The following is a 12,634-nucleotide window of genomic DNA, read 5'->3' as shown; positions in this document are numbered from 1 at the left end:
ATGAGTTTTAACAAGTGGCACTTTTGACATACTTGTCATTAATTGTCTCCATTTGTGTATCAGACTTGTAGAATGGACATCAGTAGTTTGAAAGAATACCCTAGTGATAATAATGGTGCTTTTATTAAACACTTCTGCATTCCCAAGAATCTGCAACAGAAAGGATATATATTCTGTGGAAAATTACAAACATTTTGGGAATATCTTAACCTGTTTATGTTTTTTACATATGCACAAAAGTTCAATTTGATTAAAATCTATATCTAAAGGTCTAAAAGATCTCCTTCAGTAAAATAAAACTTCTGAACATAAAAAGCACTGTGAGGGACTGGGGATATAGCTCAGTTGGTAGAGTGCTTGTTCGCAAGCACAAGGCCCTGGGTTCAGTTCCCAGCTCCCCTGCTCCCCCCCCCCCCAAAAAAAAAGCATTGTGAGCCAGGCGCAGTGGCACATACCTGTAATCCCAGCAGCTTGGGAGGCTGAGGCAGGAGGATTGCAAGTTCAAAGCCAGCCTCAGCAACTTAGCAAGACCCTGTCTTTAAATAAAATATAAAAAAGGGCTGGGGATGGGACTCAGTAGTGAACACCCCTGCATTCAATCCCCAGTACCAAAGAAACAAACAAATAAATAAATAGCACTGTGGGCTGTGTGGAGGCATTCAGAGAAGCCCCTGCAGGCTTGAGGCTCCTCCAATGGGAAGAAACTAAAAGGATTTGCTGCAGACCTCCTCTGATAGATTTACTAAAGGAATTTCTTTAAACAGAAAGTAAATGATAAAGAACAAACATTGGAGGGTCTAGAAAGAAGAAGAAACAGAGGAAAGACTGGAAAGACGAGTGACTGTAATAGACTATGCTATTCTCCATGAACTTTATAAATACCTTTTTTATTTAAAAAATTATAACATCATCTGACACTCAAGAAAAGTTGTTTGTTTGTTTTTTTAATGGAGAAGTTAAAAGACCTAATTAGAATTAATGTGTTCATACTGCACTCAAAGTGGTTAATAATCTAATACTCAGAATAACCACTATAACAACTCTACAAAAGAGATATATTCAACAATCCTATAATAAATTAAGAGGAATTTACCAAAAAATGTTTAAGTAATCCAATGGAATCTAATAAAAGAAAAATGGAGAAACAAGAACCAAAGAAAATAATTAATAAAACAGCAGACTCATGCATGAGCATATCAAGAGTTACTTTATTGGCAAGTATGATTTAAATATACCAATCAAAAGAGATTGGGAGAGTGAGTAAAAACCATGATCTAACTGTGTGCTCTTTATAAGAATCTCACTTCAAATTAAATGGCATAGATAGGTAGAAAGCAAAATAATAGAAAAAATATATACATATAGAAACTAATAATAGAAAATTGACTATAGTAATATCTAACAAAGCAGACTTCAGAGAATGGAAAGTTACTAGAGCCAAGAGGTGTCCATTTGTCCACATCATGTTTGTAATGACAAAATTGCCAGGCACATGGCACATGCCTGTAATCCCTGTGACTCGAGAGGCTGAGGCAGGAGGGTTACAAGTTTGAGGCCAGCCTCAGCAACTTAGCAAAGTTCTGTGTTAAACACACACACACACACACACACACACACACACACACACACACATACACACACAACTGGATCTGTAGTTCAATGGTAAAGCACCACTGGGTTCAATTCCCAGTACCAAGAAAACAAACAATGACAAAATCATCAATCCAATGAGAAGATATAACAATCCTAAGTGTGCATGCACCAAATAATAAAGCTTTGAACTATGTGAGATATAAAATGACAGAGCTAGAAAGATTAAAATAAAACCATAAGTTTTTAGTTGGGGACTTCAACATCCCCCTCTCCAAAACTGATAGAACTACTAGAAAGAAAATCAGAAAGATTATAGAAGCTATGAACAACACAATCAACCAACAGTTTCTAATTGATATATTTAAAAGTTCATTGTCAACAGCAGAAAATACTGGATTTTGAAGTTCACATGAAACATTTACCAAGACAGACCATATTCTGGGGTAGTGAGGGGGGACCTCAACAAATTTAAAAGAGTTGAAATCATACAGAATGTGTTTTCTGACCACAATGGAACTAATTAGAAATCAAAAATAAAAAGGCAATAGGAAGATCTCTAAATGTGAAGATTAAACATCATAGTCCCATGTAATTCAAAGAAGTATCAAAGGAAATTTTAAAATACATAGAGCTGAATGAAAATTTTAAAACATGTGAAATATGTGAGATGGATGTAATGCAGGGCTGAGAGGGAAGTTTAGAGGCCAAATGCTACATTAGAAATAAGGTCAGAGTGAATAGTCTAGGTCCTGTATCAAGAAACTAGAAAAGAAGAGCAAAATAAACCCAAAGCAAGCAGAAGAAAGAAAACTCATAAGAGGCGGACATCTATCTATGTGACTGAAAATAGGAAAACGATAGAGAAAAATCAATGAAATGAAAGCTAGTTCTTCAAAACAATCAACAATATCGGTAACCCTCTAAGAGGAAAGACAAAAAGAAAATGGAAATCACAGTGTCTCTTTTTAATGGCAGCAACTTTCTCTTTTTGTAGTAATATTAAATAATGATGCATCTTAAAATTTAAAAAAAATCTTTAATAAAATATGATTCTTAATTTTCAAAAATTTTATTAACATTCTGTGGTTAAAAGTGTACGGGTTCCACTTCTTCCAGAGATCTTTTAATGTGTGCGTGTGAATGGTCATGCACATGGTACAGTCACCAACACAAGGGTAGTAGTGTGTGAGTGTGTGGTGGAGATGATGTGATAGAGGAGACCAGGCCAGACGGAGGGTGACCAAATAAAACATGAACTCATTTAAATCTGGATTTTTTTTTCCCAAAGCATTCTAATTTTGGTCTAAGTGATTGGCTTAATAGACTCATATTATGTGAGCTTAGGAGAGCAATCTATTACATTAATTCGACTCAAGAGAAATGGAAGCCCTGTGAATAAAGGTCTCACGTAGAAAACTGGTCTCACATAGCAACTAGCATTCCTGGTTTCTGTAAGTTCAAAGTCGAGCTCAGACAGCGTGTAGCTCTAGAAATAAGGCTCCTAGACAACTCTCTTAACTCTAGTTTGACATTAAGTACAAGTGTCACCATGTTGGAGGTTTTCCACCAGCCCTGGGAGTGCAGGGAGAAAGACAGAAACCCGATACTCCCCTGTGGGGTGTGACTCAGACACCCTGGCACAGGGTCATGAAGCATTGTATCAGGGTCATTTGTGAAGAAACTACTTGAGATTGATTATTTTATGGTTAGATTCCTGATATTGCCATCTCTAAGGAAAACTTGACTGTTCTCCATGAAGCAATAGGCATGTTTCCTCTACTTTTGCCAGCATTTTCATTTAAAATTTTGGAAAATCTCCAAGTTTTACTGACTGAGTAAGAGGTTGTCTAACCCTGGTCTGCAGCCCAAACTTGTTCCCAAATGGATAATCAGCATTTCTTTTAGCCTTGCTAACTCAGCAATTTAAAGGAGAGAGAGACAGAGAGAGAGAGAGAGAGAAAGAAAAGAGTTGCCGTTTTCCATTTCTCTCTCTTCCTAGAGTTACAAATCTTGGTGAACCATTGATAGACTGCTGAAAGGTATAGATGCTGATAAGATGATGTACTTCTTCATCTTTCTGTCCAGAAAAAATGAAAAAAAAAGAAATTGGATTGTTTCATGAAATAATTATTTACCTGTGAAAAGTGCTCATCACATGGCCCATTTTCCACTTAGTAACGTCATGAAGTGAAGCACTATTTAGCAAAACTTCAGGTGAGTATTTCAGTTGTTTGTTGGGAATCAGGGAATGACTAAATCATTTTACTTCTGACTCTAGCTGTACTTACAGGAAAGTAGAAAAGTCCTGCTCTGAGGCTTTGGGGGCCTGAGTACCATCACCACTCACTGCTCGGTGATGCTGGGCTCAAAGCCCTGCCCTTTGCTGCTGCAGATCGTGATTCTCCTCCCCACAAACACAGGTACAGATATTTCTCTATTTGCATCATAGAGTGCACACATCTTTAGTTTAATAGAAATTGCCAAATTGTTCTCCAAAATAACAGCATCAATTGGTTCTTTCACTAGCTGTATATAACTTATTTAGTCTTTTTTCAAATATTTATTTTTTAGTTATATGGAGACACAATGTCTTTATTTTACTTTATTTGGTGCTGAGGATTGACCCAGTGCTTCACACGTGCTAGGTGAGCGCTTTACCTGTGAGCCATAATCCCAGCCCTTATTTACTCTTTTATATCGTCATTATTTAATATTTGCCTTGATGACAGGTAAATACAGTATCTCATTGTCTTAATTTTAATAAACCTGATTGCATATTTACCAATACACTTATAACCACTAATAGGCATTGGAAAGTTGTTTATTATATTCTTTGACCATTTTTTTCAGTTAGGATTTTTTTTTTGCTCTTTTTTCACATTAATCTGCATTATCAGTCTATTATAGATGCTGCTAATGTGTCTTTTTAATAAACTGAATGAAGTCTTCTAATCTCAGATCACTCAGGATAAACAGAGTTTAGTCAGGGAATAATTAGGGGGTGTATTTATTAACAAAGCAAACATTCAAAGTGATGAAAAACAGGACAGAAAAGCATGTAAGCAAGACCCTTCTGACATAAAATGCATTGCTTTTGAACAGATCATCCTAAGGGTCTTTTTTTTTTTTAATTAACTATATTTAAGGAAACTTCACTTGCACAAATGAAGTTAAAGAAAAATTGAATCAAATGTTCTATTTTTGTTTTTATGATCTTTCATCAAAAGACAACATGTGTATTTCCTAACTTCTATATTTAGTCCATTTGGAATGTTGATATTTTATAACTGCCTAATGCAGAGCCTGGTGTGACACCAAGACAAGGGGAACCTACACCTGGAACAGCAATGCTGTGTCCCCCAAAGGCCTTGTGTTTAAAGCTCCGTCACCAGCCTCCAGCACCACTGAGGAGTAGGTGGACCTTCAGGAGGCAGAACCTAGTGGGGAGAAGTTAGGTGACTAGGATGTGCCCTTGAGCAAGATATGGGGACCCCTTGCTCTCTCTCGCAGCTTCCCCTTCCCTGCACTCCCATCACACACCCAAAAGCAATTGAGCCAACTGACCATGGATTGAAATCCCCCAAAACTGGGAGCTCGAATACATCTTTCCTCTTTTAAAGTTGATTATCTCAGATATTTTACAGTAATGGAAAAAGGACTAACAAAGAAGAATGAAGATTTATTTATCTGACAACATGTAGGTCTTTAAAATTTTGTTTTGGCAATCATGCAATTCATTTGGAAAAAATAAGAGGCCCAGAATAGCCAAAGCAATCCTTAGCAAGAAAAGGAAAGCAGGAAGCATCATAATACCAGATACTACATTATACTACAGAGCCATAGTAGCAAAAAAGTCATGGTATTGGCACCAAAACAAATATGTAGCTCAATGATACAGAAGGAAGACACAGAAACAAACCCACATAAAATACAGTTCTCTCATACTAGACAAAGGCACCAAAACCATACCTTGGAGAAAGACAGCTTCTTCAACAAATGGTGCTGGGAAAACTGGAAATCCATATGTACCAAATTAAATTAAACACCCATCTCTCACCATGCCTGAAAATTAACTCAAAGTGGATCAAAGATAGGCACTAGAACCGAGACCTTGTGCCTAATGAAAAAAAAAAAAAAGTAGTCCCAAATCTTCACTATGACAGCTGAAGACCTGACTTCCTTCATAAGACTCTTAAAGTGTAAGAAGTAAAATCAAGAATCAATACATGGGATGGATTCAAATTAAAAAGCTTCTTCTTGTCATAGAAAAAAATCAATAATGTGAAAAGAGAGCCTACAGCATGGAAGAAAATATTTACAACCTGCACCTCAGATAGAGCATTTATCTCCAGGAAATATAAAAAACTAACAATAACAACAACAAAACCAAATAACAAATCAACAAATGGGCGAAGGAACTAAACAGACATTTCACAGAAGAAGAAATACAATCAATCCACAAATATATGAAAAAAAAATGTTCAATTTCTCCAGCAATTAGAGAAATGCAAATCAAAACTACTCTAAGATTATATTCCACTCCAGAATGCCAATTATCAAGAATACAAGCAACAATAAGTGTTGGCAAGGAAGTGGATAAAAATATACATTCACACATTGCAAGTAAGACTGCAAATTGATGCAACCACTCTGGAAAGCAGTATGAGGATTCCTCAGGAAACTCAGAATGGAACCACCATTTGATCTGGTTATCACCCTCTTCAGTTTATACCCAAAGGATGGATATATATATATATATATATATATATCAGCAATCTACAATGATGCAGCCACATCAATGTTTATAGCAGCTCAATTCACAATAACAAAGCTATGTAACCAACCCAGGTGTCCTTCAACAGATGAACAGATGCATGGATAACGAAAATGTGGTATAGGTACACAATGGAATATTACTCAGCCTTGAAGAATGAAATTATGGCATTGGCAGGTAAATGGGTGGAGCTGGAGAATATCATGGTAAGCAAAATAAGCCAATCCCAAAGAAACAAAGTCCCAAATTTTTTTTATATGGGGATGCAAATTCACAATGGCAGGTGGGTCTAGGAAAGAATAGAGGGGAATGAAGGGAGGAGAAGGGGTATAGGGTAGGAATTACAGTAGAATGAATTGAACATTTTTACCCTATATGCATATATGATTGTACAACCTGTGTAATCCTACATCAAGCACAACCAGAAGAATGAGAAGTTATATTCCATTTATGTACCACGTGTAAAAATACTTTCTACTATCATGCCTAACTAATTAAAACAAATTTCTAAAAAATGACTGAGATGAGTCTTTGATTTTCTATCCCCCACTCCTCCTTCCACACTTCTGGCTCTAATGTGGTTCTTCTGTTGCCACGGTAGCCAACATTCTCAGAACACAGACTTCTGACAGTTGTACCTCTTAGTTACTAAGCTCAGGATCTGAAGGACTTCAGTTATCCTGTGTATGCCTCAGGAATTGGAAGCATCTCCTTCCACAGGAATCGCAAGAGACTAACATGACAGAGTCTCCAAAGTGTATGTGGGCGGGGGGGGGGGGAGACAGAGAGACAGACAGAAAGCCATTTGGTGTTTATTCTCTCCCCTAAGCACTTGCTAGAGTATCATGGGAAATGTTGGACTAAAGATGCCATCAGATGAGGGGAGGATGGGCATTTAAATAGCTGTATTCTTTCTAGAAAGTAATTTAGTATCAATTATAACTTTAATATATTTCTAATCCTAATCTAGTAATTCAACCTATAGGACTATGAGAAAAAAGGCAGAAATTTGTGGATAAGGGAGTTTACTATCATTAATAAGACCACTGTTAGTGGTCTTAATAATCTAAGCGTCACTGATCACCTAAATTAATGGTCATTAAGAGGTGATCCTCAAAAAGAGTTCATGAGAGAGTGGTTAAGAATTACAGAGAGCCATATATGTGTCTCCTGCAGGATGTGCCATAAAATTGAGTAATTTCACATTCTTTGATGTGACATGCACATATATATGGATGAGTGCATACAAGTTCAAATGTACACATAGGTATGTATATGAAAAGAAGGAGAAGATTCTAAAGAAATCCACAAAACTCTTTTCCTGCTGTTATCACCCCAGATGGTGGGATGGGGCATTTACTTTCATCTTCCTACTTTCCTGTATTTTTCAAATTTTATACAACTATCTTTTATGATTGGCACTTCTTCCAACTGCAGAAAGAGGACAAAGCAGGAGAGGTATCAAGTGGAGGTGCTCAGTGCAGAGGGTTTTTATACAATAGAAAAAGTTTTTAAAGAGAAAGAACTGCCTCTTCTGCTCTTGACCAGAGAGTTCAAGCATAGGATGCTCTTCTGCCCGAGTGGGATAGTTCTGAATGGGAAATGGATTAGATTTATCTGATGAACTACATGACCCTCTTCTCAACTTCACCTGTTAATGCTTTTCTTTTGAAGTTTCCAGTGCTGAGGGACACTGGGCGTTTGAGCCCTTGGTCTCCATGGGAGACTCATCCTTGGGCAGCAGCCCTGTCGTGGAGCAGTGTGTTTTGGAATCCTCATCCAACCAGAGCCTCTCTGTAGGCTATTTCCCCCATGAGGACAGCATTGACTGTGAGGATATCATACCCTGTGAAGAGCTGACTTCTGAGGGTCCCTCCTGCCACGTGCTGCCTCCTGTCCAAGGGGCATGGGGAACCGAAAGTGTAAATAAACCTGTGGAGAGACAAAATCCAATTCAGGAGAACCCAGAGAAGCCTGGCGAAGAAGCCATCCTCGAGGTCATGGATGCCTATCTGGGCTGGCACCAGGAAGACTCAGGAGCTAATGGGACTCCCAAGGAAGACTCCCAGAGGATGGACGAGTGCCCACAGGAGAGCATAAACCAGACCCCCTGGGACCTGGATGAGCTCATGAAAGATCTGGAGGCATTTCTGGAGAATCAGAATGATGACCAAGACCATGACCCTGTGCTGTCGGATTCTCCTCAGGAGGAGGATCTCCAGCCGTGCAGCAGTGCCGCTCCCCATATGGATCAGGTCAGTTATCCAGAATCTGAAGCTTGTGAGGACTTGCCCAAGTGTGACCCACCAGAAAACGGAGACATGGACCAGTTCCCAGAAATGCCTCCTGAGCTTGAGGACGATGAAATTGTTGAGGTGAGCACAGAGCAGCTTCAGTGCAGAGCAAGGGGTGGGTCAGCTCAGGGTCATTCTACCTGCTGTGAAGCAGGTAGACCTGAGTCTCTCAGCAGATGAGCAATGGGGGAAGGAAAACAGCAAGGAAAGGAGCCAGGGAAGAGGTGTAGGGAAAGTGCCAAGGAGCACAGAGAGAAAGAGAGGGGAGAACAAAGAGAAGGACTAACGTGCGTGTTTGTGTGTGTGTGTGCGTGTGTGTGTGTGTGTGTGTGTGTGTGCTTAATGATTTATGTGTACAGAAACTTTGCATTTACACTTGGCTATTTCTGTTAAAACAATAAATCAGTATCTATAAAGGAGTAAATATTGACTCCACTACTCCTGACCTGGCTTGTCCATCCCTCACCCTCTCTGTCTTGGCAGATGGAAAGTCAGGAGATCTGCACTGCAGAGACCTCCTCAGTCTCCTCAGAGCCGTCCAAGGAGGAGGACGTGCCTTCAGAGGAAGAAAACATGTGCTGTCTGAACTTGAGCTTAGGCTTCAAGTGGCTCAGGAAGCGAGTGGTCTCTGCCCTAACAGGGAGAAATCGCCCTGGGAGGGCCAACAACAGCTCCATTCTGCTGTCAATAAAGAGAAGACATTTATTTGGAGGCAATAAAGTCCAACCTCAAGAATCCCTCTAGTTAGGACCCCCTGTCTACCCAGAATTCTAATCATTTTCATAGCTCCTTCTGTACAGTTACCGTGGTTTTATGTTTCCCAATAAACACAACAAATGTTCTTGTTATCCATCCATGTCTTTCTCTTCTTCCATCATAACATCTGGACCCAGGTTGAAAGTACATATGTTGTCTGGAAGACTGAAATTCATTCTCAGGACATTTTAGATAGTATTATGCTTCCTAAATACAAAGCATGGCTTTCTCTCTCTCCCTGTACCCCTTCTACTCTTTTTCCTCTCACTTGATCTATGATTTTTATCATTAACTCATACCTGCACTGTCAGAGGCAGCAAGACACCTGGGACCCCCACATGGCAGGATGGTACTGGTGGAACTTCTGGTCTTGAGCAAGTGGCAGTGGGCAGTGAGCCACTGGGAAGTTCACTTCAGTCAGTAGTGTTCAGACTCTCAGAAAGCAGTTCTGATGACCCTGGGGAATCAGACTAATTCTAGCATGTTATTCTAAAATGTTCTGACATGTTGATGGATTCTAGCAAGTTGCCTGGCATAAGAGGCCCATGGAGGAGGATGCTAAGGGCTGGGGATGCTGCTGAACCTCCCCACACCTGGCTTTCTTCATTCATGAGATATAGTGAATTATACCACAGACCTCAGAGGGTTTTGGGGAGAATGAATGTGATAAAGCAGGTACTCAGTAAATACTGTGACTGATGCTGGTGGTGGTCATGTTCCTGAGAATCTCCCAGGAAGACTTGATTCAAGATGTATCCAAGAGAGAGAGATTTGGAATCAACTCTCACAGAGCTATTTCCTACACTGAAGTCATGTGACCACAACTTCATGTTTTCAGCAGAACTTGATTGAATGTCTTCTCTCAACCCACTGCACTGGGCTCTCTGAAATTCCTTTCTAAATATCATTAAAATCGTCCCTATAAGGCCAACTTCTTTGAGGAAGCCTGGACTCATCCTTCTTGCTGACTCTTCCTGTGTTGTCAATTCACCTCCCATGGCCACCATCATCTTCCTCACTCATTCACAGGTTCCTGCAAAGGTCCTCCTCCTCTGGCTTGTACTAATACCCTGTGTGACCTTCAGTGTTCATATTGTGAAAAATCTGAGTATTTACTGTGAAAGGCCTTCCTTTCCTCAATTCCACCCTCTTTTACTCCCTCCTCCCTTCCACAATCATTGAGCACATAGAAACCTCACTAGCTGAAAATACCAGAAAATATATCTAGATTTTGGGGGCTCAAAGGGCTCCTTCTTCAAGAGTTCAAGCCATGTAAACGTATGACCATAATGAGTTGTGGCTGAAAAGCAGTCTCTAGCATGTTTATGAAGAAGTTCCTAGGAGGGATGATTTTGAAAATCTTCATCTAAAGTATCATATAAGTCCATTTACACTGGTATTTTCCCCTATATACAAAGTTTACCACTTTAACTATTTTTATGTATTGAATATGTTCCTACCTCCATATGCTTTAACCATGAAGTAAAGCAATATATTAATAAGAAAGAGTGTGAAAGCATGCACCAAGTAAATGTGAAGTGAGAAAAGTGCTCATGAGGGATGTGGGACACAAAGGGAACAGCAAAGAGGGGAATACCCTAAGTTTTGTTTATAATGTACTTTTTTATTTTATAATATAATTTTTAAAAAAATATTGAATCAGATATGACAAAATGTTAACTCCTGTCACTAAGTTGTAATGCATGAGTGTTTGTTATATTATTTTCCATACTTTAATGTATTTTTTTCTTTTACCTTTCGTCTTACCCTCAGCTTACACTTCCAGAGAAAGCAAGCATGCTGGATGCATGCATATATTCCTCAGCCCACTGCTCCAATGTTGACATCTTATACAACTAGCACAATGAGCACACCAGGATGTTAACTTTGGTGCAATACCTTTAACTAAGTCAACGGCAGTACTGGAACTGCCCCACTTATTGCACTAATATCCGTTTCCTATTCTCCGATCTCATTAGGAACACAAATTGCACTTCACTGTACTGTCCCCTTAGTTACCTGCAGTGTGTGACAGGACCTCTTGTCTTCTCTTACCTTTTATAATCTGACAATGATCAGATTTTTGTCAAATGTCCCATACTTGTAGTTGCCTGTCATTTTACCATCATTAAAATAAGATGATACCCATTAGGGGCTTTTCTAGATGGCAGAGAATAGAAGAGATTGCTTTCCTGGTAGCTTCATGGCATGAAACCAAGAAAACAGACAAGTAGCTTCTCCACCAGGTGGGTGAACGAAAAAAAAAAAATGAGGTGTGACTTTGCTGGAATTTAAAAGTAGACATTCAATGCAGACCAGGGCCACAGGAGGGTGGATATAATACAATAAGGAAAAAATCTACAGCAGCATAGCTGATCTGCAGCTGGGCCAGAAGTAGGACCACTGTAACTCTCCATCATGTACAATCAGAAAAATGAGAAGTTACACTCCATCTATGTTGATGTGTCAAAATCCATTCTACTGTCATATAGAACTAATTAAGCACAATTAATAAAATTTTTTAAAAATTTTGCTTTCGGCATGTTAGGTGACTACAGATTTTTCTGATAGCAGGACAAACCAACTTCTTGCTACTAATTTCATCATGATGAATACCTATGTTTTTAGCTTTTCACAGCACATTCATATATACAACATAAATCTTCAAAAAAGTTCATCACTTTATTAAATATACATAGGATGGCACTAACATTTTTCCCATCATGCTTGGATTCCTTGAAAAATCTTGTTTTCACATGCTCTGCCAATCAGACTTACATTGGTGAATGCCTCCTCCCACGTGCCTCTGTACCATCACAGACCCCCGTGGACCTTTCACCTAGATGTGCATTCATCTAACCTTTGGGCATCATGTGGCACCCACTGGCCCCCTCAGAAGCTCTGAAGTTTCACCTTCTTGGTAATCCATCCTGCTATGAAGACCTCCCAGCAGAATAAGTTTAGGGGCTGACTGGTTAGATTCTAAATTCTGCTGTGGCTGAATTCAAATCAATTGTTTCCCTCTTCCTGGCATAATTTACATACAAAGCTTCCCACTGAGATTTAAAGCTCTAGGTTTTTAAAATTTTGGGTTACATAAAACACATAACATGTTATTTATCTTAAACTTTTCTAACTGCACAGCTGGTAGTGTAAAGTATATTCATATTGTTGTGCAACACAGCTCCACAACTTATTCATCTTGCAAAACTAAAAC

General features: G+C 39.0%; 1 protein-coding gene across 1 annotated transcript; it reads left to right on the top strand.

Annotated features, from left to right (window-relative positions):
• Window positions 1-8,085: 8,085 nt before the first annotated feature.
• LOC308658217 (uncharacterized protein C12orf71 homolog) lies at window positions 8,086-9,405 on the top strand (the record flags this gene model as incomplete). The annotated part of the gene is made up of 2 exons (XM_081310816.1): window positions 8,086-8,742; window positions 9,145-9,405. 2 exons carry the CDS (start codon window positions 8,086-8,088, stop codon window positions 9,403-9,405), a joined length of 918 nt encoding a protein of 305 aa, XP_081166942.1.
• Between the last annotated feature and the right edge of the window lie 3,229 nt (window positions 9,406-12,634).

The sequence above is a fragment of the Spermophilus citellus genome, assembly GCF_964194105.1.
Source record: "Spermophilus citellus genome assembly, chromosome: 10".
Classification (NCBI taxonomy): Eukaryota; Metazoa; Chordata; class Mammalia; order Rodentia; family Sciuridae; genus Spermophilus; species Spermophilus citellus.
This window is presented reverse-complemented; position numbering and strand designations above follow the sequence as displayed.